A 26,702-nucleotide genomic window follows, 5' to 3' on the forward strand; every position below is an offset into this window, starting at 1 on the left:
TACAAACCAAAACAAAAAAAGAAGTACCAGTAATATATATATATATATATATATATATATACAATAGGGCAAGAGAAAAAAAAAAAACCGGGGTGTGACAATAGCTCTGTGTCACACTTATACAATATTGGAGAGCGGGAAATAGACGGAATTGGGTCCTTCCAAAGGCGGCGATGCACTGACGTCTCGCGACTGCTGCTCATGTGTATGCGCATGTTTGTTTGTTTGTTCGTGTTCTGCTTTTTTTTTCTTTATCTCTCTCTTTGGCTGCCTCACTTACGGACGACGCTTTCCACATGTACTTCGTGGTTTTCACCCCCTGTTTTTGTGTTTCTTCAGGCCGTTGCTGCCGTGTCACGATTACAGCAGATGTATGTCTGTTCCCTGCCGCCCTTCCTCCTGTTGTGGACAAAACGAGACGCAGGAAAAATGTAAGGAAGAACCGCTTTTGTTTTTGTTGTTTATTTGTTGCTCCCTCTTTTTCGTTTCTTTGTGTTCTTACAATGCCTTATGTGACTCGTGGAGAGGGGTGTGTGCATGCCCCGTCCGTCTGCGCGGTGGATCAGTCATTGCGTCTCTTTGTGTTTTTTCTGCTGGTGTTTCACCCGCGTAGGTAGTCAGGCAACAGGTGGAGGCGAGGAAGAGGCAGCTTGCGGCAGGCGGTGAGTGCACTCGCAGTGGCAGGTCTTTACCACACACTCGCACACATACACACACAGGGGACGGTGCCAGCACACAGACCAGACAGCGACATTTTTAGGAGCGGTGGAGGGGTCGGAAGGGTGTTGTTACGTGCAGGCATTTAGAACTTTCTCCTCCTCTCTCTATGGCGCTTGCTCACGCCCACCACGGCGGCGGCGCCATCTACACTCTGCTCAACGAAGATCCACCGTCAGCTGACGCATTGGCGCGTGCATGTAGAGCGGGATGTCTGCCGTACCCCAACCGGCTTGTTCGCCGCCTCATCGTTGTGCCCGCCGCAGCGCCGCACATTGATGAGAGCAGCACCGCGGAGTCCCCTCTACAAGCGCAACGATTGCAGAAAACACGGGAGGCTAATGCGCAGGATTGGGAGAGAGGCGCGCGGTACGCCGGCCTTCTACGGAGTCACTACGTCCCCCTCGTGCCGTTCTCCACCTTTGCCGCCCCCCTGAAAGGTCTCTGCACAATCCCCACCATCGCAGAATACTCGGCGGCGGCCGGGCAGCCGCACTTTGCTCGACCCAAGGAGGAGGACTACTTGATGTGTGGGGGATTTCACCCCGGACCCGAGCTTTACTGCCGTCGTGGAAAGCCCCGGATGGGGGTGGTGGAGCAGCAGACTGTGCAGCTCGAGAGGATGTATCCATGCGAGGTGATGCCCTTACCGCCTCGCATCCTTGACCTACCCAGCAGCGCGAGCGTTCTCTTTCCCATTTGACGTGCGCCACACATGAAGCTCTGCAGAGGGCCCAACAGGCGTCTTTAATATCGAACTTGCTGTACAGATTACACACTATACTGAATCCAACTTGCACTCACTGGCGAGGGCGCCGCATCAACGGCAGCGAATTTTCGTGACGGAGGTCATGCACATTCTTTGACGCAACAAAACCTCTCCTTTCTGCACACAAATGCCACCGACAAGGGAATAGCAACAGGAAACATGAGTTAAAGCACATTCCGTTTCAAAAGACACCAGATGAAAAAAAAAACATAGCGAACAACAAAAAGACATATTGACTTGCGTAGTGAGGGGACACTCCTTCAGAATGGTGGCCGTAAGCACGCGCGATAACTTGCAAGAAGGTTGACTACGTGTGCAAGGCCGTAGTCGGCCGGCAGGGCACGTTGTGAAGAGGCATCTTGTTTACGCGGTCCGATGTGAGGCCGGAGTGTCTGAGAGAAGTGCAACATGCGCCGGCGAACTGCTGCTGGCGTGACGGCGGGGACCGTGTTCCAACATGACCCATAGAGGGGTCGTGACGTGGTGTAGGGGGAGGCGGAGGAGGTGAATGAGACCGTTGGGTTTCTCGCTTCTCACCAGAGAATGGGACCATGATGTGAGGCCGGGCGACGCTGAGGGCGCGGAGAAGGCGATGGGCGTGATGTACGGCGCGGAAAAGGAGGCGTGCGCGACGACCCACGGCACTGCGACTGACTGTAAGGAGGTGGGGGTAGGAGATTCAGTGCCCGGCGGTGTCTGTTGGGGCTCCATGAACTCGTCCGCTGGAATTTCTGTGACCCCGACCGGACCTGCCGTTTACACTGGCCGGTGCTGCTGAGGAGGCGAGTGCAGCCGGTTGTGAGGGGCGAAAGGCGTCCTCGCGCGGTGTTGGCAGAACGTAGTCAAGATAAGTGCTTTGTCCGCCGCGTCGTGGTCAAAGTGGGGAAGGCAGCTTTGCGATGCCGACGCCGCCGCGTTACGGGTTTGTCTCGCCGAAGGGCAGTTGGCGACGGATTGATCCTTCTGGCAGCATCAGCATCGTTGTTGTTTATCGTGGACATGGTGGGGGACGCAGCATCTGCGGCAGCTGGGAATAACCCCAAGACCGTGGGAATAGCTGAGCGCCACTGCAGCTAGCAGCGGGTCGTTTTGGCTTAACTGCTTTGCTCCACTCCCGTTCTATTTACCTTCTTCTTTTGTGTGTTTGTGCCTTTATGATCTTTGCACATTAACTGTTTGCCCTGTATGATTGCATGTGCTGTGATGCACGCAATCCCGCCGCCGCCGTTCCTTTGTGGGCGTCTGCTGCACCCTTCCTTCCTCGCTGTGACGTTGCGTGATCCGCCGACTCTCCCCTCTTGTGACTTTGCCTCCTTTTTGACTTGGTCTTCTTCGTGTGTGCGCAAATTGCGTGCGGCTCTGCGTGCTGCATCTGGGTGCTCCTCATCTTCCCACCTCTCTCTTTTTGAGTTCTACACACACACACATACATATATACATACATACATACACACATATTACACACTGTCCAGTCTGTGCGGAAGAAAGGAGCGCACATACAGAGCGAACGAACGAGAGAGAAGAGGGCATAAAGAGTGAGGTTGACCTCAAGGCGGGGGACTACAGTGTGACATCGAGGGGCTGTCTCGTCGCTGGTTGCCACGGCACGGTGTGTCTTGTCCACCTCCTCGTTTCCGCTTTCGGGGTTTGCTGTCAGGTGCGTTGGTCATCACCGCATTCCTGCCCTTACTTCAGAAAAGGTGTGGGTTAGGCAGCGACAGAAGGGGTGCGAGGCTGCAGCCACTTACATTTCTTGGTCCGTCGACACGATGCTCCGTCGCGTGTTCCTGTCTCTTTGCCACAGTGTGCCGCAGCTTTCCAGCGTCGGTATATTTCCGCTGCATTTGGATCCGCCCACCGCCCAACACCGCGAGATCTTCCGGCTGCTGATTGGGGACACGATCCCCGACCGCAGCCACGCTGGCCGCAGCGACAATCATGCTCGTGCCATTGGCGGTGGCCCGCGCCAGGCCACCGGCAGAAGCCAGATGGTGGGCTCGCTTTGCTGCCTTGACTCCCTTGCGGAGAGTTTGAAGAAGAGTGAGTGTGTGCCCTTCGAACACCTCATTTTGGTCCCCAATACACGATTCCCCGTCTCCTTGCGTCTCTCCACGCACATTGCTGCCTTGACAACACTCGTTGTGCGTGGCCTCCCTCGTGTGCACGTGGACTTCGCTGCGCTTGAGAACCCGGATGAGGACATGCAGTGCGTGTACGAGTTGACGCAGCGCTACCGCAACAGCACACTCGTGCACTGGCTGCAGGACGCACATGAGATGCAGAAATGGGACCATTTTAGTCATGTTAAGCTTCACGTACCAGTTTTGCTGTTGCAGACGGTAAGCTTTCCTATCAGCATGCTGGGTAAGCCGCGCGACGCAAGGTTTATGGAGAAGTATGCCTCTAGCGCCTTTGGAACGTTAAATACGCCAGATCGGGCGACAACAACGCAACAATCGCAATTGGGGCAGCCTCAGCAGGAAAATAACAGTGACGATGCCGTGTCTCTCCCTAAGAAGGATGACGGCCACGGCGAGAAGGCCGGCGACACTGGCAGCCGCAGTGGTCAGCGCATGGCTTTGCCTCGATGGGTGCATGGGGGTGACGGTGAGGAGGAGGTGGAGTTTAGCCGGTCCTACTTTAGTTCCTCAACCTCATCATGGCTGGCGCCTTTACACAACATCCCCTTGCTACTGCAGCCTTATGAGCACACAGAGCTTATCGCCCATGGCAAGACTGACTCCGGCGCGAAAGGTCTGGAAAACATCTTGCGAAGCAAGGGCAAGCTTGGAAACGGGATCGATAGTGCTCACCCAGGCAATGCAGGGAAGACAATGCATGATGCGAGTGGTGCAGGCATGAGTGAGGGGAAGGCGGCATTGCAATCGAATGGCTCCGCGGATGCCAGTGGGGGGCCGTCGTCAGTAAAGGAGCCGAAAAATAACGACGACGACGTCGTCGAGGAGCTTGAAGGCCTTAGCTTCTCATATGATACTGTACCGGCTCGCTATAAGGTCCGCCACCTCGTTGAGGAGCTTTTTTCTACGCATCAAGGCATGGAAGAAGGCAATGGCGGTCCCGCCGCCAGCGCTTCGTCGCCGCATGTTGAAGTACATACCGTTCACCGCTGCACAGGGGCCGATGTGCGTCAGGCACTTTGGGAGCGTGAGGTGGATCCAGCACTGCTGCTCACAGAGCCAGTGTATCGCTACATCACTAGTCACGGCCTCTACCAGGATTACCGCAAAGGCAACTGTGCGAGCATGGGCCAGGTGCAGCAGTTGAGCGGCAGTGTTAATAACAACAGTAGAAGTAGCAGCAGTACGACTACGTGGCGAAGGGGCAAAGTGCGGACGATTGGTCCCTCCGCCACTTTGTCTTTCGCTGGTCTCATACCGAGGCTGGAGCTGCACTATGAGTCGAGCAATTTGCTCGCCTGCGAGTATTACGATAAGCTTAGATCGTTTGAGGTGGCTGCGGACGAGGAGCCAGATCTTATTGTACCCATTGGCGGCGATGGTTACATGATGCATTGCATTCGAAACAACTGGAGCCGGTTTATTCCTTTTTTTGGTGTGAATGCCGGGCACGTTGGCTACTTGCTGAACGACCCCACCACTCTGGGGGAACTCTTCTCCGCCCCACTGAAGCTGCACAGTTCGATCATGCTTTATTGTCTTGCCGAGAAGGAGACGGAGTCCGGGGAGAAGGTGCTGCTCACACACTTGGCCTTCAATGATGCATGGGTGGAGCGCTCCAGCGGCCAAACCGCCCATATCCGCATTCTCGTAAACGGCGAGGAACGCATTCATTTGCTGCGCGGCGACGGTGTGTTGGTGTCCACCGCGGCCGGCAGCACGGCGTATTGCCAGGCGCTAGGCGCATCGCCCGTCCCCGTCGGGGCTCCGCTGATTCAGGTTGTGGGCAGCAACGTCGTGTCTCCGGCACAGTGGCGGCCGACGCACCTCAACCAGGAGGACCAGGTGGAGCTGGAGGTGATCGAAAGCTCCAAACGCCCGTGCCGCTGCTTCGTGGACGCCGTGGACGTGGGCACTGTCACACGCATGCTGGTGCGTTCCAGCCGAGCCGCGGGGGTCGCAATAGCCTTTACGAGCAGCTGCGACATCAAGCAGAAGTTGTACCAGATGCAGTTTCCAAAGACAATGTGATGGCAACGCCTCCCTCGTTGGAAGAAAACAAAAACAAAAAAACAACAACCAGAGCGTGAAAAGTGGTGGTGCTCCGCGCTCCTCACAATCACGTGCTTGCCCGGCATTATTAATGATTATTACTGTGATTCTTATACGTCTACCACGCATGTGTGCGGCTGTGTCTGTCATTATTCCCAGCCGCTGCAGTTTACTCAATGTGCATTTCGGCGTTTGTTCGTGGCGATAAATGAACGTAGAAATAAAAAGAAGAACAAACGGAGGGGGAGGCGGATGCTGATCCTCTCCAAAGAACATATATATATAAAGGAAAAAAATGGTTTGCAGTAGCTGACGAAGAGTTTAGTTGCTCGGCAGCATCAAAACTTTTTTTTTTAAATGTTTTATCTGAGCCACACACGCGCACGCGGATTCGCGATTCCTCCTCCCCCCTCCCCCTCACTACTTTTTTTTTTGTGTTACCAATTTCGCTGCGTTTCTCGCACTCTCTGCGTCCGTGTTGTGTGTTGGGGCGTGGGATGAGAGGGTGAGAGGGTAGGGTAGTAGACGGGAGGGATTTTGTATTTGTTTTTGCCTGCCTTCTTCCTGCATTTATTTACGTGCCTCCCTACTCGTGGATTTGGAATACATGGGGGAGAGAGAGGGACCGGTGCTAGCAGAGACACGCACAGAGTGATATATATATATATATATATATATAATATACCCCAGTAGATAGATAAGGAAGGCGAAGAGCGAGGGAGGCGCACCAGCACTCGTACATTGTGTATACATTGCGGGCGTTCATTCGCCCACTTGCACTCTTACAACTACAGCAGCAGTCGCACGGGATAGACAAGGGAGCAGACGAAGTTGTCGTCTTCGCGTCTGTCAGTTCAGTTATGCAGGGCAACGAGAGTCAGCAGCACCATCCCCTTCAGCGTGGGGACCACGTGACGGCGGCGACGCTGCCTGTGGACTCATCGTTCGTATTTGACGAGGGACGAGGGACTACTCCTTTCAGCCAGCAGGGCACGCAGCAGCCAACCCTGTCGGCATCACGTCAGCGTCCGCGCTTTGCCACCGCACAGGACCTTGATGACGCCCTCTTGCAGGCTATTGAGGGCAAAATCACCCGCAAGAATGCGTGGGTCTCAAAGGACGCCAGCAACCTGCTGGAGGGCATCACCCATACGGTGGAGAGTACGCTGGATTCCGCGACAGTCACCGACGAATACTCCAGTTTTGCCAAGGTAGCAACGGTTGTAGAGGGCTGCTCAAAGGTGTGGACCAGCCGCGTTGACAGCACCTACCAGCGCTCCAACCAGATGGTGCGGCGCCTGCTGCGGAACGAAGAGGGCGACGGGGACGGCAGCGACGGCGAGGGAAATGGCGCCGACGGGTACGCGGCTGGTGAGAGCTCCGCCGCCGCCACAGCCGAGCGCAGGAAAAAGGCCGCCGAGCGCCGCACGCGGTCAGTCCGCACCATCGCCCTGGACCCGTCGGAGATCAACTTGGACGGTAAGGGTCGCATGACGCTTGTCCACACTGGCGTGAACGCACAGTTTCGTGCCATCACGGAAAAGTTTGATCAGGGCAACGCGCAGGGTCTGCTGTTGCACAATACACCACTGGGGAGCACAGGAAATTTGATCCTCGACGTGGACTACACACGTGAGACAGGGCGGGAGTACTCCGCGCGACGAAGTCGCCTCTCTGGTGGATCACGACACTCCAAGCAAGAGACGGAGGACGAAACATTGATGCTTGCCGCCGCTGAGGAGTTCGATGTCGGCCTTGACACACCCCTCGAGCTGCCTTCGTTCCCGTCTGTTTTTTCGACAGCAGCATCGGCGAGGCACAGTCCGCAGTCCGGCGATAAGAGGGAAGGTGGTGGGGCAGTGAGCGGTAACCGGCTGAGCGGCGGCAGCAGCAGAGTGAATACAGAGGAGGAGGTATGGCGACCGTCCATGATGCTGCCGTCGCTGCTACTTTTACCGCACACGGCTCCGCCAGAGGCGAAAGAGCCTGGGGGTGGTGGCCACGCTACGACTGCAGGGGAACTACAGGGCCAGCAGCAGCACCAGCTTCCGGAATACAATCACGATGGGGATGATGGGGCCTGGGGAGGCGGTGTGGACTACGGCGACGCCTTTGACGATGACGACGATGACAACAACAACACCGGCGCTGGTCTTGATGTTTCAAATGGAAATGACGTAAATACGGAAGCGCTGTGCGAGCGTGTCGCGGCGGAGGCACGCCATTTGGTCTCGGGCGTCACCGAGCTCAATGCCATAGACGGTTGCCTTTTCGGGGAGAATCGCCTGGCACTCGAGGCGGAAGACCCCACCTCATGGTTCCCTCTTGCAGAGCCGCCGGCCAATGCGCTGCTGGGTGGCGCAGCAGGCAAAAACTCCGAGTTGTTGCGGCTACACAAGGAACACCGCATCACGCAGGCTGCCGCACACTCCCAGGGCGGGTCTACGCCGGCCAACAAGCGTGCGAAGCGTGGCAAGACCGTCGCGTTTAATCTTCCAGGAGAGTTGGCCATTGTCTCGGCCGCAAGTGGCCCCGGCAGTGGCGGGGCTGCGGAAAACTCCTCGTCCTCGTCCTTTTTCTTATTGGGCGGGGGCGGCGTGGACAGTTCCGCCCTCAGGCAGAGCACGACCTTCGGGAAGAACATGACACCGCTCGGGAAGGGGCTGTTGCTCGGTAAGGATCCAAACGCCATTCTTGCCTTTACTCAGAGTGTTGTGCAGCGTAGCAAGGCGCAAGAGGCAGGGTTGTTGCTTCCAGAACCACCTGTGCCAGGTAAAAGCATTCCAGCGTATCTGCCGTATCCAATTCATGTGCCAGCTTTCTTTCAGCCCTTTTCAACCTCGCTGCTGCAGTGGAATCTTCTACGCAAGTCCGCATCAGGCCACAGTCTCGCACTCAGCAGCGCTGCGCCCTCCCGACGCGTGAGTGGCGTCCTTGTGAATAATAACTGGGACGCAAAAAGAAGTGGGGACACCCAGAGTCAATTTGGTCACGACGACGATGATGACGACGACGGTAGTGGATCCGGCACAGTTGGTGCCATGCCCGTGGAATTCTTTCATGGCGGTGCGGAGGCTGACGACGAATTCATGGGCGCCGGTGGCTTCGATGACTACGACGAGGATGGCGGTGTCGCCTACGGGGATACGGAGGACCCGCTGCGGCAAGTGGAGGCCCAAATATTGTCTAGTTTTGAGCGGCCAGAGTTGGCGCGGGCAAACGCCGCCACAACGGTGCATAGCGACGGACGCCGCAGCGGCGCTAGTGCGCTTGCCGACGTTGATCCACTGGCACTGGTGCGGGTACTGCAGCCGCCTCAGACGGCACTTCCATCGCAGGTGGACGTTGTACGGCTGCGGCAGGAGATGTGGGGGGCGCTAGAGAACGCGATGCGACGCAGCCCCGCCGTCCAGGTGCAACACCACGATGGGGAGGAGCGGCGGAAGTTGGCAGGTCACAAACGTCGCCGTGTGGACAGCGCAGCCGAGGATGGCGCTGAGGAGCCGAGCGGTGAGGAGCTGCCGCGGTTCAGCGAGGTGGTTGTGCCCATCCTTCCGCGGGTGTCGACGATATCTGCGACCGGCACGCTCTCGCCGGCTTTCTTCTTCTTTTCCATCCTTTTCCTTGCCAACGAGCACGGGGTGATGCTGGAGAGTGTGCCGGGGCTGGACGACCTCGTCGTGCTCGGCGTGAGCGGCCCAGCAACCCCTGCGGCCGCAGAGTGACAGCGAGGCACGTGAGGATACTAGAGCGACGGGCAAATAAACCGAGAAGAAGAGAAGAAGAGAAAGACAGCATCGTTGTCTTTGGGTTGTTGTTGCCGTGGGGGGCTGTAGTATGCAGAAGACAAGAATGGAAAGAAGAAAAATAGAAAAAATAGAAAAAAAAAACAGTGACAAAGAATAAAATGAGAGGGACGGTGAAGAGAAATTTTTTTTTTTTGCACGCTGCCTCTGTGTACATCTCTACGCGTGTATGTGTGGGCGAGAGAGATCGCCACTGCAGGATATGGGCTGGGGCTACAGCCGTCCTGGTGGAATGCGTGCAGGCAGCACTCAGCTCTTGCGGCACACACACACACACACACACACACACACACACACACATGCGTGCATGCATAGAGATGGAGTGAGAATGAAAGGCTGTCTGGCGCATTTATTCCTTTCTTTCCTTCCTTTTGTTTCATGGGCGCCTTTTTTTCCCCTCTTCTTATTCACCTCGAATGGACGCGACACACTGTGGCGCTGCAGGAAGGCGTTTTTGAGGCGGCATTAAGCCTGACGGGAACCATACCCCACCCAAACGGCAGGAAAGAGTAAATGCATAACTAGTCAACTGTCAAGCACCCCATCAAACTGTAGAGGGGGGTGTTTGGCCGGCTTCAGGCGTTGGCGCGCAAACCACGCACCAAGAAGGGGGAACAAGGGAAGAGTGGGGGTGCTTGTGTGTGCGTTGGGAAACGGCAGCGGAAAGGGGTGGGGGTATATGCTATTTCCACTGCCAAGGAAATATTACTTTCTGGTACACGATGCGGTATGCAAGGTGGTGGGTGTGGATGTGGAGATCGCTGCCTTCGTGTCGTCCAAGGGGAAATTTCAGTGCGACATGCTTGTTAACGCCAGCGCCACTGACCCTGAGCTGGCGGATCGCGCGGGCGGCCGGAACGCCTATGTGCGGGACTTTGCTCTGGGGCTACAGCGGTATTTAGGCAGCTGTGATGTTGTTGTGCGGCGTCGGCGCCTGGACGTCGTGTTTCTGGACCGCGAGGTGCTGCAGCTCGCGTTGGGTGCCTCACGGCGGACGATCAACAACCTGCAGAGCGGGGAAAGCATCAACGCGGAGCCTGAGTGGACGCACCGTAACCGCCTTCGTATCTTCCTTGGCTACGACGAGGACCTCTTCCGCAGCGCCTGCGATCTCAAGATGAACATCGCCGCCCGCCTGATGGAAAAGTGGGTCTTTGACACTTACTATGACCCCGCGCGCTGCGGAAGCGTGGATCAGTTTCTGCAGACGGAGTGTCCACCGGTGTCGTACTGGCAGGCCCACGGCTACACGCACACGCTGGCGGGGGAGTAACACTTTGACCACCATGTTTCGCTGGTTGGCACCATCTCCCATAACTTTGCGAAGTACCACGGCGAGTTTTCCTTTGACAATCCCTACTGCCCCGGGGAGGACATGAACACCATGGCGTCCGTGCAGTGGTTCTGCAGGGCGTGGAAACAACTGCTGATGGAGGTCGCTGAGGAGGTGTGTGAACTGCAACTTGGCATGCAACAGCTGCAGCTGCAGCCGACACAGCCTCAGCAGTAGCGTGGGAGAGGAGTGTGCTACTGAACGACGTTGTAAAAGCTGAGGGAGGCGGCTGTCCAAGGCACAGCCGTGCCCACGCCACGCAATGCTTTTTTTTTTTAGCGTGTTTACATGTGTTGCAAACAAGCTTCCATGGTGGATGCCTGGTTTGAGGCTTCGTGCTTGCCTGCTGTCACCATCTGTTCATGGGGGCGCCCCAGCGCTCTTTAATTTTGCTTCTCATGCCTCCACCGCCTTCGGTGCCAGCGTGACAAGCGAAGGAAGGATAAAATACACAGGAGGAGGAGGGACGAGGAACGCGGCAGTCGCACAGCGAGGGAAGAAATGGGCACAATATCTGGTGATGGCGTCGAGAATGCGAAGAGTAGCTGCAGCGGTGATGTCAGCGGCAGCGGTGGGAGTAGCAGTAGGACTAGCGGCAATAGCAGTGACAACGGCGGCGGGGCGTCTGCGGCTTCGGCGAGTTCGCCACCACCACAATCTCCACCTCCTCTCTCCTTATCGTCGTTATCATCATCGCCCGCTGCTGCCGCCGCCACCGCAGCAGTAACAACAACAACAGAGGTGTCGTTGTCCTCGCCGTCCCGGCGGTTTGCTCTCTTTGGCAGTCGTGCACTCGCCGCAGGAAGCAAAGGCCGTTTACAGGCCCCTGCCTCTTTCTCTTCCAACACGTCCTCGTCCTCTGTGCCTGCGCAGCAGCAGCAGCAGCAGCAGCAGGGGCTGACGGCGTTTGGTGCGCGTCGCGGAGACACCGCGACGCACATTCGCCTGAGCAGTGAGTTATCGTCACAGGGGAAATACCTCGTTGTGGGTGACGGCATGATGGCGCCGTTCATGGCACTTTGCCTGCGCGTCCACGGCCTGGACTGCGACCTCGCCCACCACGTCAGCAGCAATGACATGGACCGCGGCACCATCGTCCTCACGCCCTCCGTCACGCAGGTGATGGGTGACGTGCTGAACGTCTCTGTCCCCAGCGGGAGCGTCGTTGGCCGAATCTTGACATTTGATCACGTTGGAAATGACATGTGCGACGTGGATTTGAACGAATTTCGTGAGAAGGGCGAGAGTCCGACGTTTTTCTGCTGCGATCGGCTCAAGCTGGAGCGGGCGTTGCTGTCGCTGTGCGAGGTTGGCTCCCACAGCTGCCACGTGCTGCCCAAGCCGCACATTGACAGGGGCGGACTTGAGCCGCTTGAGAACGGCGGCGTGCGTGTGCGGTTTGCGAGCGGCATGCACCAGGACTATCTGGGCGTCATCTGCACAAGCCGCAGTCAGGAGCTCGTGCCAGAGCTCACGCTCACGAATGAGGAGCTGCAGCAGCGGGCAGAGAATACTGATAAGTTCAAGGAGGGCCTCACGAAGGCGGTGCGTTGGATGGAGCTGTGCGTCCCCCCGCTGCCGGAGTTGGGGCGGTTTGAGAAACGCTTCACGCCGGGCTCGCAGGAGATCGTTGAGCTGCTCACCCCCCGCGACGCCAAGATGACGGTGCGCCCCACTATGATGGCGACCAAGCTCTTTTACAACGTGACCATCACTATCCCGGACGGCACCACGGACCCGCGGCTGAAGAGCACCAGCACAAAGCAATTTTGGGACGATGTCATCATGCACTGGACCTCTGGGGTACCGGGGTACATCCCCCACACAATGTTTCGGCCAATGATGACGCACATGCAGCAGCACTTTACGAGGAGTAGTGCCTTGGTGTACCGCACCCCGCTTTTCCTCATGCCACACTGGTCGGAGGGCGGGGGCCGCGTCATAAAGGTTGCACACGCCGCCCACGGATGCGCATTTGACGCCATTGACGTGGCGGATGCGCAGGGGTTTACTGACTGCTTCGGCCTCGCTCGTGCCTTGGCGGAGGGCGACGATATGCAGCAGTTTCTTCACAATCGGCGGCTACAAGTTATGGAGGAGCTCGACTACCACACAGTGCTGCTGAACTACGCCGTAAAGGAGCGTGGGCAGCTGGCGTACATGTCGTCTCGCTTTGCCATGAAAATAATGCGTCGATACAAAAAGAGCTGGCGCAGCATTTTGCGCAACTACGTGACACTGATGCCGAAGGTGGCGAAGTAGTCCCGCTGTCGATTGCGCGCCCACACTCCATGAGGGCATAATACGTGTTGTTTATAAGACCCCCCTCCATATGTAGGCTCGCTTTCTTTTTGTATTCATGACTGCACGCATGTACTCCCGCGCTGCATACCACGACGTGGCGGGGGTGAGGGGTGGGGGGCTCACACGCTTCCACAAGAAGGGCAAAAAGAAGAAAACATGGAAAACAAAAAAAAAAAGTAAACGATGCTTAGGTGCTGGAATGAGGGAAAGAAACAATATTTATATATATATATATATATTTTGTGTTTGTGAGGGTGGTGGGCGTGGGGAAGGAAGTAAAAAAAGACAAAAAACAAAACATAGTTGATGGCTGCCTATGACCTTAGCGGAGGCATGACGAGCAGCAAAAAGAAAAAAAAAGGCGAGTGACTGCAGCAGAGACGGATGGAGGACCGGCGCGCATATATTTGTAAGCATATTTTCACATTTATGAACCTCTTTTTTTGCGTCTTGGCTGTGAGTCCCAAGTCATTTTTCTTCATATTTATTTTGCCTCTCTTTCTCTCCCTCTTTTCCACTTTTTTTTTTTCTCGCCTTCTACATACATGCGTGTACACGCGTTTAGGCGTCGGTGCACTGCTGCTTGGCGTGCTGCAAACCCTACCTTCTCGTTTCACGTTGGGGGGCGAAAGAGAGGGGGGATAAAGGGCTTGGATGCTGCGAGGCAGCCGTCGATTGCATGCCCTGAACAAGTCGACAGGGCACCGATGGAGTCCTATTCCAAATCCACCACCTCCGCACGTGGATCGTCTCTGTGGGACGCATAGTGTACTTAACGCTCTCCGGGCCTTCTACAACGCCGCCGGCCGCCGACACCCGCACCGGAAGAAGCTGCACTGCCTGTTCGTGCGGGACTTTCGCCTGGCCTTGGGTAACGCTGACGCTGACGCTGACGCCGACGCCGACGCCGACGCCGACTCAATTCCCAACTGCAGTGCGGAGGATGATGGGAAGGATGGGGCAGATTGCACAAGCCTCCAGAGGAGGAAGCAAAGTACGAAGACGGAGACGGCAAGGCGAGAGAGCCACGGTGGCGTGTGGGTGCCCCCGCAGTACCCGAACCTGCAGCGCATCGCGCGCCTTGCGCATGTTTTGTGTCTCGAGGTGAGAGTGGTGGAGCGCAGGGAATTGGTGCAGCTGTGCGGGGAGCGGCGGAATCAGAACGTTGTGCTTGAGCTGGCAAGCTACACACCGTGGGCTGTCGCGGCGTGTCCGTGGCCTAGCGGCGGTCGTAATGCAGCCAGTCTCAGCAGCAATGGTCCTGACGGGAAAGAGACATCTGGGCCTCCGACCGGGGACGACAACGTGCTTTTCCTCGATCACGTGATTGACCCTAGCAACGTCGGCGCCATCATGCGTTTGGCATTTTTCCTGGGCGTACGGTGCGTCGTATTGAGTTGCGACAGCGCGCGGTGCACCGCGGCAGTGGCGCGGGCGAGCGCGGGGTTTATGGAGCATATGACTATCTACCGCAGCGTGGTGCCCACCACGAACTTCCTCGAGAACACCATCGCCCAGCACAAGGCTCGCGGCGACCCACGCAGGCTTGAGATATATGCCGCCATCACAATGCCACAGCACACAGCCCTGCAGGATCGACGTTACCCAACAGAGGTAACAGAAAGAGGAGGAGGCCCAATGCAACGTCGGCTGCTGCTACTGCTGGGCAATGAAGATAAGGGCTTGCCTCGTGAGGTGTTACGTCTGTGTTCTCATGCGGTGCATATCCCCTCCCTTCGGCAGCAGCAGTGCGAGCGGGGGGAAGGCGCTGCGCGGAAGGAAGAGGCTGTGCTGCGAGAGGATGCTGCTTTGTTGCGGCCGCAGGAGGTGTCATTGAATGTGAGTACGGCAAGCGCCATCATTCTCGCTGCTCTGCTGGCCGGGGATCGCTCTGTCGCGATTCACCGGCTTGGGTGACATGACGCAACCCACACGCATTCACTTCTTTTTCTAGGGAAGGGAGCGTGAGGGAGACACATAAGGAATGCGTGCGGTACTTTTTCTTTTTTTTGCTGTGGGTGTGACACTTCTCCTTTCCCGTACTTTGTCGTTCATCTGCTTCTTTTTGGCGGCAATGTGGTGGCGGCGCGCACTGCACTTCATGATGGTGGTGGGGACCTGGCCGACAACAGCAACAGCAGCAAGAAGACAAAGAGAGCAAAATAGCAAAAAAAACAAACAAACAAAAAACAAAACAAAACGCAGAAGGAAGGATAAACAGCGTACATTTATTCATTCAGGGAAGTGGGGGCGAGCGAGGGAGGGGAAGGAGGCTCACATTTTCTTCTTCGGTTGTTTTTCGTGCGTGCCAGTGGAATAGATACATCCATCTATCCGCCGAAACATACGGCGTGCTGGTGTCTGCGCGTGGCGATGGTGGGGGTGAGCGCGCAAAGAAGGTCAGCACACGTGCGGGAGGGAAAAAAACTTACAAAATGAGCCCCGCAGACAGCCTTCGCAGCATTCTTCTTGTACCACTACACATGTGATATGGGTGGAATACGGCCGATGTATGTGCTTTGCTTCTCTGCACCCCACCAGCAGTGGCGTGCCCTGCGTGCAGGTTTCTGTCTTTTGAATTGTTTCCACGCGGATGAGTGAACTTTTACAATACTGACAATGGTGTGTTCTGTGACTGGGCTGCAAAAGAACCATCTCTGCATGTTACTTTATTGTTGATGTCGTTGGGCCCATGTTTTTTCTTCACTTGCTCCCACCCAATCGCCGTGTTGTTCCTCACTGCGTCGACCGGTCCTCGTGGGGCGCCTTGCCCCGTCACCTGTTTCTTTTTCTTCATTTTCTTGCGTCTGTTCTCCGCGCCGGATTCATTGCTTTTGGCCCCACACTGTCGTATCTGCTTTTTTTTTTTGCTGTGCAGCCTGTAGTTCTTTACACGCACATCGACGCCCGCGGGCGGGGCAATGACAAGCGGCGGCGGCTCCACCGCCAGCGCAGGGGCAGAGTCGACGGCAAACGAGACCACACGCAACTTTATTCTTGGCTTCCCGAAGGAGGGCCCGGCGCCGGGGAGCGCTGACGCCGCCTCCCTGCAGGAAGCAGAGGTCTTCCTGGGGGAGATTCAACAGGAGATTATGGCGTATGACTTGGCCAACGCACGGGCTATGGAGACCTACGCGCGTAGCTGTTGGGAAAAGATCCCCTTCTTTGGCAAGCGGTGGGCGGTTGCGGCTGCCTCCGATGTGGAGGGATGTAGCAAGCCTCTCGATAGTCACGGTAACGCACACGGTGATACCGCCACTGTCGCAGCTGCGACGCACACCATGCAGGGGAAGTACCGCGTGGAGCGGACCTCGGCGGATGCGGTGGGTGGGGCCACGCGGACTCCACAACCAAAAATGAACAGCTGGCTCTTCAAGCAGCGTCACCCCGGGTGGGTGCCGCTCATTCAACGCTGGTGGGTCCCTTGCGTTTGTGTGGCGGGCCTTGTTGTCATCTGGACACCCGATGTGTGGAAGCTACGGACGTTGTATTGGTGCGATCACAAGTACGCCTTGTTGCGGCAGAGCGTGCACAGGGCGTACTGGCGTGCAACGATGTGTGCAGCGGACTACGAGCAGCTGATGCAGGAATTGGGGCAGAGCCAGCCACGGTCGGTGAAAGCCACCAAATGCCCGCTGTAAAAACCCATGTGGCGGGGGGAGGAAAGACGAGGAGAAAGGTGTGGGTGACGCCACGCAGCACAGTGGAAAGGCGACCCACCGTGACGTGCGGGCAACCTACTGCAGACGGCAAAAGCGGATAAGAAGCAGAAAAGGCAAAGGACACGTGTGCGTGTGCGTGTGCGTGTGCGTCTGCTTCTGCTTCCATGCGATCCCCGTCGCAGGAATGGGAGGTGGGGCGAAACAAAAAGTGTGCGTGAAGAAAAATTCAAAGGGACAGACAAACAAACAAACAAACATCAAAAGGGGGAAAAAAAAACCAAAGACAGATCGGCAATAACCACAAAAATAACGATAGCGGATAAGCGGGAATTGACGAGGCGAGGCGAGGCGAGAGTAGGGCAGAGGAGCCCGCCGTCATTTATTTCTCGCAACACGATGAAGTGGCGTACGGTTGTTGGCTCCCCAATTTCCGAAATATTTGCGGAGGAGCCTCAATGGGGCCAAACGCGGGGAGGCGGAATGTTGCACTTGCAGCGTACGCAGAATGGGCGTCTGCACCGTTGTTGTGTGTGTGATGCCTGTGGGTCCGCGCAGGCACCACCACCGGCGACGGGAAGGGAGAAGGAAAGAAGAAGGAATACCTGCAGTGAATAGTCTTTTTTTTTTTTTTTGTGTTGCTCACCGTATTTCTTTTTTTTCTATCCTCTTTGAGGACCCTCATTCATTCATTCATTAGTGTTTTCCCACTTCTCCATCGTATGGCCTTCCTTGACTTTTTTTTTTTTTTTTTGTCCCAGCCGTCTCCCCTTCCCACTGCCCCCTGTAGGGATGGAGACTTGTATGATTTTTTCTTTTCCTCGCTCTTGCCCTGGCTCTCAGCGGGTGTGTCAAGCCAGAACGCAGAGCACGCTTCCCTTCTATAGGGTTGTGCCTCAAATTTGACCCCAGCACCACTCCCGTTGCCACCACCACCACCGCACGACCGGCGTGTAGGCTGGCGTGTCAATAGAAGAAGAAAGGAAAATAAAATAACCAAAAAGAAGAAAAGAAGGAGGCCTGCGTGGGTCCGACGGGGATGTCGTCAGATCCAGCAGCGCCCGCCGCTGTGGATGATGCCCAAACAAACCCGCCACGTGGCGGTGAGGCCTGGGCCATAGATTTTTCACTTCCAAAGATGCGGCGAAGGATCACGCGGAGGGAGCGCAATGCGGTTATCTCCAGCCGCATACGGTGGCAAATGCAGCAGCCGCAGCAATCCCCCTCGGGGGAAGAGACGACGTGTGCAGGACAAGTGCTGGGCGTTGGGCAGGCGACGGACAGCGAAGACAACCGACACCTGCGGATAGTAAACGTTGATAACATGGCGGACCTTAGTGGTCTGATTCCCCGAAACCTCACCACCACCCGAGCGGAGCTTGAGGAGCGTCTTTGCCTACGCCTCCCACGCCTACTTGCTGTGGCAAAGCAGTATCCAAAAAGCTGCGGTGTAACGTCGCTGGCGTCTATATGGAACTACCTTTACACACGTCTTGGCGAGGCTGCGGTGGGTGCATCTCGCGGGCCCGTGTCGCAGGAGGAAATCATGTCTATTCTCGGTTTCGCCCCCCCGTTCGATGAGATCTTGTGGGGTCCGTTTACAGGCAATGGAACTCTCCTCAGGTGGTTTTATGCCATCAACCGTCACTTTGGCGTCAAGGGGCGGGCGTACATATTGTACAAGCCGCAGGGAAAGGGTCGTACCAGCTGTACTGCAGAGGAGGCGCTGCGGGAGCTGAAGCGCGTTCTGCGCGACCCACACGCCGCGGTGGTGTACCACTGCCACAACCACTACATGGTACCTGTTGGATTTCAAGAGATTCCCCTAGCGCAAACGGACTTTTACGCCGCCCATGTGCCGGAGTTTCGCACGGAGACTACAATCTTCATTGGTGAGGTGAGTCGCGGACGGAACGAGGCAATGTACGCGCGAAAGTGGAGCGAAATTGTGAAAGATCTCATGTGCTGCTCCCCGCAGTTCTACAACATCCGCCGACCGGAGATGGGAATTCAGACACGTGTGCCAAAGAAGAAGAAGCAGAGTGAGGCGATAGGCGGCGATGGTGAGGCGGAGGTGGTCGTAGCGGAGCAGGCGCAGCAGGACGACAACTCACCCGCCAGCGCGTTGCCCCCTCCAGCGACGCCTGCATCAGAAGAGACGGCTGTGGACGGCGGCGGTGCAGCGCTACAAGTGATGGCGAGCACTGCGAAAAAGAAAAAGACGGGAGAGGGCAACCTCCACTGCCTGATATGCTTCCGCAGCGACGAGGTGGAGGAACACCCGGAGCGCTACGAGGAGCTCTCCTCGGCCTCAAGCAGCAGTGGCAGCAGCAGCAGCAGCGCCAGCGACGAAGATAAGTACAAGGCAGTTGCGGATGTACAACCGATATGAATAATCCGTTTGCTGGTGGGGGCTTCTACACCCGACGGCACAAACGCGACTACCGTGGCGGTACACATCTAACGTGCGCGCCGCTCCCGCCCACTGGGGTGGCCGTGCACACAAATGCAAACCATTCGGAGGAGTCAACATGCACACACCGGCAGAAGTTAACGCACAGGAACAGAGTAGTGGTGGGCGGATTTTTAAGTGCCTGTTTTTCTCGATTGCCTTGTTTGCCTCCTTTTTTTTTTTTTTTGGGTTTGCGGTGCTCCAAAGCCATTTCCACGCGGGGTTGCTGCTTTTACTCTTATCACTGGACTTTTCTACTTCACACCAAAAACCTTCTCCTCCTCCCTTTACTGAAATAAGAAAACGAGTGTTGTGGCGAAGTCATACACACATGTGTCTTTACATACGTGTGTGCGCGTGTGAATATCTATTGCGTCTTCGCGCATGCATTTCTCTTCTGTCTGTGTGTTGGGTACCGCTGGGAGGAGCAGCTACACTAGCAGGGGCAACAGTACTTTATACACACCCATATACCACATATAGGGTGAGGGTAGGTCTTTCTCTTTTTCTCTCTCTGTGTGTGCCCGCGGCTGGGAGAAGGGAAGCGACCAGCGGTTGCAGGCGTTGTGGTTGCCAAATGCGACCGCGTAAACCCGAGGTGCGTGCCTCCCGCATCCGCCGTTTCCAAAGTGATATAAAGGGCATCCAAGGCAGCGATGACGGCTACGCGGTTAGAAGTGAGCACGGCAGCGGCGAGGGAGGGATACTCGCGACGGACGCGGCACAACTCATGGAGCGGATGCGACGCCGCTCGGATGAGCGCCGAAAGGCGGAGGTGCGTGTGGGCGAGCGTGAGGGATGGATCAAGGCGCACTACGCCGAAACCTCAGCCGGTGTGCGGTTTGACAAGGACGACGTCCTAGCGGGCCTCATCGCGGACACAAAGTCCAGCTTCCTCAAACTAGACCAGGAACTCTCGGAGGATCACAGGATCGCGACACAGCGTCTGCACGCCGCCGTCTTTGCCCATACCCCAGATTTTTTGCAGCTCTTTCGTGACGTGAATCGCGCGAGTACACTGGTGGAGAGTTTAAAGGGTCGCGTGCAGGGAACGAAGGCCGCCATATCTGCCATTAGTAAATTTAGTGTTTACTTCGCTGGCGCCGGTGACGGGGAAAACCGTGCCGTCCCGGAGACGTTTGGTGTGCCGCTGCTCTGCGGTGGTGGATGTGGGGTCAACCGCGGCACCACCGCCGTTCTTAGCGGTGGCAATAGTAGCAATAGTGTTGTGAAAGCGCGCGCGAGGCCGAGTCTCATTTCTGTGCGGCTGATGCGAGGGGACACTTCTGCCGCCAACTTACATGGTGACAGCAGTGCCACTAACACGCGCGTCCACCACTACGAGGGAAACAACAGCGGCACCAGCAGTAGCGTTGAAGTTGCCGCGGGTGGCGGAGGTGTGGTGGGCAGCGGAGGCGCTCGGCCGGTGGTTACAACCCGGTCTTTGAATACGCCGTCAGTGCGGCTCTGGCGTGAAGCGACTCTGGCAGTTGGGGGCACATCCGCCTCGATGCAGCGGCATCGTCAGCGGTGGTTGGACTTGGATAGAAACCGTGGGATGCCGAGTTCGCAGGACATTGGAATGTTTGCGGATGTGCTGCGGGATGAGGTGATTCAACTCCTGGCGGGACGGCGTTACCTTGAGGCAGCGGAATTGCTACGCGGCGTCGAGGCGGCGGCCGTTACAAAAGGATGCCTTCCACTTATTTTGAGGCTAGATGAGCTGCTCGTAGGTGTTATACGAACCCACCTGCTGCGTTTACCGATGCCCCTCATGTACAGTGAAAGCTTGCATATTCCCCTCGTTCAGCTGCTGCTGCGGCTTGGTAGAGTGCACACAGGGACGCAACTCTTCTTTCAACTTCACGCCGCATGGGTGGATGCGGAGATGGATGAGCTGCAACTGCGCATGGATCCAATGCACGGCGCATTGATCGCCAGTGACTTTCTCGTTGGAGCAGTGCAAGAGGTGTTGCTGCGGCAGCAAAATTTATGGAATGCCGTTGGCCTCAAACCTGAGGGGGCACCCCACGATGCTGACAAGGATGGGTGGAGTAGAAGGGAGGAGGAGAAGGCCTCACACGGCGCCACTTCTACTTCTACTGCTTGTGGCAACAACGATAGCAGCCACCGTGGCCGCAAAATTGACGGCGGTAAAGGCGGGGCAAGCGGTGATTCCAATGGGACGACCCAAACTGGCGTGTTTACAATGCCACCGAACTCTGCTGCCGTACTCTGGGTGCGGGAACGCGTCGACAAACTCGCACGGGAGTTGCTGGGAACCAGGGCACTGAGTTACGGCATTGGCGCTGAGGGGGGTGACCCGTCGCGGTTTTGCCGCGCTGTAATGATGGCAGCTGACGCGATTCGTACCGTGCGGCGAATGGATGACTCGGGATACGCCGGATGCGACACCCACTTGCTGCGCCTGCTGACCCCAAGCCTTGTTTACCTGCAGGCAGACTTCAGCGTGTGCACGGACAGTCGTCTTGAAAGCACGGGCCTGGCAATGGTGGAGCATCTCATCCGGGACGCGCGGCTGATGTATGAGACTCGTGAGGCCGCCTACAACCCTAAGCTCTGTGAGGAAGTCGCACGCCGAAGCAATCGCGGCTGCCGCGAGCTGCAGCAGCGTCTGCGACATCTTCCCCGCACCTCGTATGCCGTGTTGCTGGAATTCCTCCTTGCCCCAGCTTCCTCAAGTCTCTTTACGCAACAGGGCAGCGGGGGTGAAATCTCGTCACCGCTGCCTCAGCAGCTGAGACAGTCTTTATCACCGGAGAAGTACACCTTTTTGCGTTACGCCAACGGCTGTACACACGCCCACGGCCTTCTCCTTTCTTCACTGATTCGGTTTGTGGCGGCCATGACAGGCCAGGAATCACTGCCGTTGGAGCGCAAGGAAAAACAGAAAACACACGAACCAACTGATAAACTGCGAGAAAACCAGTTGGAATGTGTGACATTTCTCTTTTCCAATGCCCTCGTGTTAGAGTCCCTGGACATTACGATGCAGCGTCTTTTCCTTTCGTTTCTGCGAACAACACTACGACAGCGGCAAACGTTAGTGTCATTTTTGCGCTCTGCGTCGTTCATGGACATGCATCGCCAGCTATTTGGAGTTGCGGGGGAATCCACCGCTGCAGCCTCACCTGTCTTCTCCACAAGGTGGTTGCTTGGCGCCATGCAGCTGCTCCTAGCAGATGTCTTGAGTGCGTCTGTCTGGGTGGCTTTTCTCTCTCGCGGTGGGGCCCTGTCCTACATGCTGCGTGCTGCGGCGCTGGCATTTTGCTCACAGTACCTGGAGGAACTGCGTCGTGTGTTGCCGCGTCTCGTGCAGGGGTGGATGGCTGCTGTACTGAGCCTGGCGCACAACCTCGACACTGCGGACAAACTCCTCATTGGGGATGCTGCCCCTCTGTTTTCTTCTTCTTCTGCTGATGCTCCAGCACCTGCTGGGAAGGAGGCCACCGCCGCGGGGCTGCGGAGGGGCCGCGCCACCTCAACTGTGGCCGCTTCTGCTGCAACTTACTTGGAGGGGGGAAACGACTCACACGATGCTGTTGCTCAGCTACTCCAGGCTGCGGCCGTCGATGAGGCACAACTTATGCCCTTTTTGCTGAGCCTCGTGTTCGACCAATTCTCGACACGCGGCGATAGGGAACTGGGGGCAGCGCAGTCTGATGCGCCAGACCAGCCCTCACCCCCACTACTGCTGCTTCCGCTTGGTAGTTTGCGTGAGACGCTAGGCAACTACCCACGGTTCCCCATTGGCGGTGATTTTGACTACAACGACGAGTTGTTTCTCTTTCACTGGTGCGTGCAGATCTCGCTGAACACGCTTGCGTTCTTTCAGGAGCACCTGGTTCTACCAAGCCACGTTCTGAATGAGCATTGGTCAGCACAGCAGCACAGCTCTCCCACAGCGGGGACGAGTCAGGATGGAGCGACGGTGGGATCACGGTATCCTCTGCGGGGCTGCGTCTCTCCGCAGGAGGAATCGGTGCTCGGGGCATTGGCTGCAGGCGGAGGGAACTACGTAAGCGGGACGGCACTCCTGCAGTTTGTTGTTTTTCGTCTGCTGCGCGACGTGCTGTGCCATGTCGAGACATGGAGTACCGTGTACGGTCGTCCTCCGGAGGAATGGCGTCAATCCGAGAGCATACTGAGACAACAGCTCTTTTTCTTTGCCCTCTTTATCCGCATCTGGTCGCCGCTCTTCGTTGGCAGGTCGAGGCCAACGCCACAGGGGGGAGCAGCGACGACAAACCTGAACGACAACATTGACGGCGCACCAGCGCTGGTGATTTTGCAGTGGCTGACATGTGCCACGAAGGCGTCGGGAGTTGAAGCTGGGCGTTCAGAGCCGCCACAGCGGTGCGGTTTTGATGTAGAGGGCTTGGCGTTTTCTTCGGCTGCCGTGGGCGCAGCGGCCGCATCTCCGGCCGTGCGGGGTCGGGGCGCCTGGAGGACTCAGCAGACCAGCGTCAACAGTGGTGAATGTAGGCAAGAATTGGGGGCCAGGGAAGAGGAGGCGACGCCTTTTTTAAGCGAAAGCCCCGCTGGTCTCCCATTACCAACGGGCTGCAATGCAGCCGCGAACACGGACGGCGATGTCATGGGGCCTAGCCTGCTGCTACTTGACATGATTAGCTCTTTTTTTGATGCGCTGCAGGAGCCACGGGCGATGCTGGCGATCAACTCCGAGGTCACGCAGACCCGGGTGGAGAGGGTTGTGACGTCCGTCGACCTGGCCGAGTTTGCCCGGAAGGTGGGACTAAGCGAGAGCGACGAGGAGGATGATGAATATGATGACGAGGAGGGAGATGATGGTGATTCTGTTGGGAGCAGCAGCAGCAGCAGCAGCAGTAGCGGCGGGACAAGCACGGCAAGGACTGGTGTATTGGCGCCATCACCACGGACTGCGGGTACGAAAGAGGCGTCGTCACGGTCCCGAGTGACATTGCTGCAAGTGCACGACCTCCTCGTGTACTATTTGGCTCCGCTTCTTTGAGGCGGGGAGGAAAGGGGTGAGTCTTTGGGTGGACGGGCGGGGGAGGGCGCAGAGGCAGCGAGGTGGATGCGTTCAGTATGCGAGTGATCTTTTTCCCTCCTCGCTGCAGTAGACAAGGGACGGTGTTTGTTGTCTGCACAGAGTCAACTTCACGCAAGGTGAATATTTGGCGTCGTCCCCAGCGTATATATTCCGCCAATTAACATTTTTCTTATTTCTCTTATTTTAATTTGCCTATCCATTTGCCCTGTTGCCACACGACATATCCCCATCTTTCTTCTTCCAGTGTGACTGTGGCTGTTTAAAGTGAAGCACATGCAAAGTGGTTACCGTGTGCCCCCCAGGGTCCTCAACTCCCTTTTCCATCTGCAGGACAGCCTGAACGCAGCAGTGCATCCCAATTGGCGTGAAACCCGCCGCCCAGATGACTGGGCTCTTGCCATTACTATGGAAAGCTCCGAGTTGATTGACTCCTACCCGTGGAAGTGGTGGAAGAGCTTGAAGGCCCCGGCGGATATGCAGAACGTGAAGATTGAAATTGCTGACATTCTCCATTTTTCGCTCTCCGGCGAGATGCAAAAACGGACGGGTGACCCAAAGCTATGCAAGAATATCCCCCTGCAAACGATGAAGGAGCAGGGCTTTTTCTGCCGTCCACCCACAGACGCTGGGACAACGGCGGCGTCCGGCCAAAGGACAGGTAATGCCGATAAAAATGAGCTCTTTGACCTTATTTTTTTTCCTCTCACCAACGTTGACAACGCCGTGGCGACGTTTCGAAACATCATTCTACTGGCCAGCATCTATCGCTTTGACCTCATCACAGATGCCCTCATATTGGTGGCACGGGACCTGGACTTCAGTCTAGTCGGGTATTATGTGGCGAAGTACACCCTGAACCACATCCGCCAGATGAAGGGCTACAAGGAGGGCGTGTACGTGAAGGTCCGGGATGGGGTTGAGGATAATGTGCTTTTGCATGATTGCGTCCAAGCCATTCCAATGGACGAACTTCTCAACGAGGAGACATACTTGGAGACGTGGATTAAGATTGCCAGCTCTGTCTTTGATGCTTTTGAGATGCCCGAAGGGGAAAGACAACAGGCATACAACGGGTTGAAGTCAGCAGCACTGGAAAGGAAGCAGTAGAGAAGGAGCCATCCCTGCCTCTGAATTGGGGCGACAGGGGCGCGTGAGATGCAAGGGACAATCAAACACACGATAAGGGCGTTCGAGGTGTGGAAGGAGGCCTACTGGGGTTCTTACGCCGGTACCGTGGCAACGCCTGAATACGAAGGATCCAAAGGGGGAGGATGGCGTTCCGATTGACTTTCCTTTGATTTTTTTTTTACGTCTTTTTTTTTCTTGTGCTTCTTTTTATATTGCCAAGGAAGTAAAATAACAAAAAAAGGCTTACTCCCCTAGCGAAGCTATGGGCCACCTTGCTGTGGTGTAAGGATCCGACGCCTTTGCAGGGAAGGGAGCCAAAAGCCAGCAATCAGTCTCTTCAAATTGTGGCTGGATATCGGTAACAGCAGTCAGGCGTCGGGTGGTGCGGTGGCCGGGAGGCCCGGGACAAAAATAGCAGAGTTTCCTTCCAATGGCTGTGCCTGCTGACGTGTAGCGACATCTCTCACAATGAGGATTTATCAGTGGCAGCCTCTGCAGCTGTGCGGGATGTGGAATTGAGTCCGTGTCCCGTCTTACGGACCGCCCAGTGAAACACTGGCAGACCCAAGCAGAAGAAGCTGGCCATGATGGAGACGAGGGCGGAGGAGGGGCAAACTTGGGTGCGTGCTCCGTTTGAGGACAAGCCTTCGCTGTGAACGAGTGCAAGTGTTTTTATTTTCAGGTCCGGAGTCACTGGGGTGGAAGCTGTAAGGGTGGCTTGAAGCGCACTTGCAGTGATGCCTGCGGGGCGGGCGGTTGTATGCACGCAGTGCGGCTTTGCGACGACTGATGGAAAAACACATAGCGGGCACTTGTCGGTGGAATGTGCGGTAGGGCAGCTCCCCGGCACTGGGCGGAGCCTGGGAGGCTTTGAGCGCACCGCACACAAAAACCTAACACCTCTGGCAGCGCCCAGGCCGCCGTTGCGAGAGCGAGTCAATCAAGGCGCCCCCGACCTCAGGTGCTGGAGGTTTGGAAAGCGTGGCAGAATGCTGCGCCATCTGCACCGAGGCACCTGCACGCTGTGACGATCAACGTTCCAGGATGGTTTTGTAGAGGCTGAGTTCTGCGCCCCGCAATGCAGTTCTCTGCAGTGCTCGCGCTGGCCCCGCGTACATGATCGTGGAGATCATCCTGACCGTTCCTTGCCCGGCTCTTCGTCTCCACCGCGACTGCAGCGGTTTCTTATTTTCGGTGTTGCTGGGGACCCAGAGCGTGTTAAATGCCCCTATTGCCTGCAGGTGCACCACATGCTGGGTGGGCTGTGCGTGATGTGGGGGCGGCGGGC

At 56.6% G+C, this 26,702-nt stretch overlaps 10 protein-coding genes across 10 annotated transcripts, besides 12 other annotated features; all 10 read left to right on the forward strand.

Moving 5' to 3' along the window:
• The first annotated feature begins 32 nt into the window (after nt 1–32).
• Nucleotides 33–61: a microsatellite.
• A 153-nt stretch (nt 62–214) lies between these two features.
• Nucleotides 215–266: a microsatellite.
• A 426-nt stretch (nt 267–692) lies between these two features.
• Nucleotides 693–718: a microsatellite.
• Nucleotides 719–826: 108 nt separating this feature from the next.
• Nucleotides 827–1,420, forward strand: TraAM80_05046 (uncharacterized protein; the record flags this gene model as incomplete). The annotated part of the gene is made up of 1 exon (XM_029381941.1): nt 827–1,420. The coding sequence occupies one exon, from the start codon at nt 827–829 to the stop codon at nt 1,418–1,420; it is 594 nt and encodes a 197-aa protein (XP_029238256.1).
• Nucleotides 1,421–2,900: 1,480 nt separating this feature from the next.
• Nucleotides 2,901–2,951: a microsatellite.
• A 304-nt stretch (nt 2,952–3,255) lies between these two features.
• On the forward strand, nt 3,256–5,655 carry TraAM80_05047 (putative inorganic polyphosphate/ATP-NAD kinase, putative,poly(p)/ATP NAD kinase; the record flags this gene model as incomplete). The annotated part of the gene is made up of 1 exon (XM_029381942.1): nt 3,256–5,655. The coding sequence occupies one exon, from the start codon at nt 3,256–3,258 to the stop codon at nt 5,653–5,655; it is 2,400 nt and encodes a 799-aa protein (XP_029238257.1).
• Nucleotides 5,656–6,330: 675 nt separating this feature from the next.
• Nucleotides 6,331–6,360: a microsatellite.
• Nucleotides 6,361–6,536: 176 nt separating this feature from the next.
• TraAM80_05048 (chromosome-associated protein H) lies at nt 6,537–9,401 on the forward strand (the record flags this gene model as incomplete). Its single annotated transcript, XM_029381943.1, has 1 exon — nt 6,537–9,401. One exon carries the CDS (start codon nt 6,537–6,539, stop codon nt 9,399–9,401), a length of 2,865 nt encoding a protein of 954 aa, XP_029238258.1.
• Nucleotides 9,402–9,744: 343 nt separating this feature from the next.
• Nucleotides 9,745–9,782: a microsatellite.
• A 379-nt stretch (nt 9,783–10,161) lies between these two features.
• Nucleotides 10,162–10,755, forward strand: TraAM80_05049 (uncharacterized protein; the record flags this gene model as incomplete). Its single annotated transcript, XM_029381944.1, has 1 exon — nt 10,162–10,755. The coding sequence occupies one exon, from the start codon at nt 10,162–10,164 to the stop codon at nt 10,753–10,755; it is 594 nt and encodes a 197-aa protein (XP_029238259.1).
• Nucleotides 10,756–11,316: 561 nt separating this feature from the next.
• On the forward strand, nt 11,317–13,077 carry TraAM80_05050 (uncharacterized protein; the record flags this gene model as incomplete). Its single annotated transcript, XM_029381945.1, has 1 exon — nt 11,317–13,077. One exon carries the CDS (start codon nt 11,317–11,319, stop codon nt 13,075–13,077), a length of 1,761 nt encoding a protein of 586 aa, XP_029238260.1.
• A 257-nt stretch (nt 13,078–13,334) lies between these two features.
• Nucleotides 13,335–13,358: a microsatellite.
• Nucleotides 13,359–13,773: 415 nt separating this feature from the next.
• On the forward strand, nt 13,774–15,036 carry TraAM80_05051 (23S rRNA (guanosine2251-2-O)-methyltransferase; the record flags this gene model as incomplete). The annotated part of the gene is made up of 1 exon (XM_029381946.1): nt 13,774–15,036. The coding sequence occupies one exon, from the start codon at nt 13,774–13,776 to the stop codon at nt 15,034–15,036; it is 1,263 nt and encodes a 420-aa protein (XP_029238261.1).
• Nucleotides 15,037–15,267: 231 nt separating this feature from the next.
• Nucleotides 15,268–15,320: a sequence feature (A-rich).
• Nucleotides 15,321–16,040: 720 nt separating this feature from the next.
• On the forward strand, nt 16,041–16,760 carry TraAM80_05052 (uncharacterized protein; the record flags this gene model as incomplete). Its single annotated transcript, XM_029381947.1, has 1 exon — nt 16,041–16,760. The coding sequence occupies one exon, from the start codon at nt 16,041–16,043 to the stop codon at nt 16,758–16,760; it is 720 nt and encodes a 239-aa protein (XP_029238262.1).
• A 144-nt stretch (nt 16,761–16,904) lies between these two features.
• Nucleotides 16,905–16,931: a microsatellite.
• An 84-nt stretch (nt 16,932–17,015) lies between these two features.
• Nucleotides 17,016–17,038: a microsatellite.
• A 477-nt stretch (nt 17,039–17,515) lies between these two features.
• Nucleotides 17,516–17,532: a microsatellite.
• Nucleotides 17,533–17,746: 214 nt separating this feature from the next.
• Nucleotides 17,747–17,796: a sequence feature (A-rich).
• Nucleotides 17,797–17,817: 21 nt separating this feature from the next.
• Nucleotides 17,818–19,170, forward strand: TraAM80_05053 (Basic immunoglobulin-like variable motif-containing protein; the record flags this gene model as incomplete). The annotated part of the gene is made up of 1 exon (XM_029381948.1): nt 17,818–19,170. One exon carries the CDS (start codon nt 17,818–17,820, stop codon nt 19,168–19,170), a length of 1,353 nt encoding a protein of 450 aa, XP_029238263.1.
• Nucleotides 19,171–19,807: 637 nt separating this feature from the next.
• On the forward strand, nt 19,808–24,244 carry TraAM80_05054 (uncharacterized protein; the record flags this gene model as incomplete). Its single annotated transcript, XM_029381949.1, has 1 exon — nt 19,808–24,244. The coding sequence occupies one exon, from the start codon at nt 19,808–19,810 to the stop codon at nt 24,242–24,244; it is 4,437 nt and encodes a 1,478-aa protein (XP_029238264.1).
• A 315-nt stretch (nt 24,245–24,559) lies between these two features.
• On the forward strand, nt 24,560–25,393 carry TraAM80_05055 (deoxyuridine triphosphatase; the record flags this gene model as incomplete). The annotated part of the gene is made up of 1 exon (XM_029381950.1): nt 24,560–25,393. One exon carries the CDS (start codon nt 24,560–24,562, stop codon nt 25,391–25,393), a length of 834 nt encoding a protein of 277 aa, XP_029238265.1.
• Between the last annotated feature and the right edge of the window lie 1,309 nt (nt 25,394–26,702).

This window comes from Trypanosoma rangeli, assembly GCF_003719475.1.
Source record: "Trypanosoma rangeli strain AM80 chromosome Unknown Tra_15.4_contig_00157, whole genome shotgun sequence".
NCBI lineage: Eukaryota > Euglenozoa > Kinetoplastea > Trypanosomatida > Trypanosomatidae > Trypanosoma > Trypanosoma rangeli.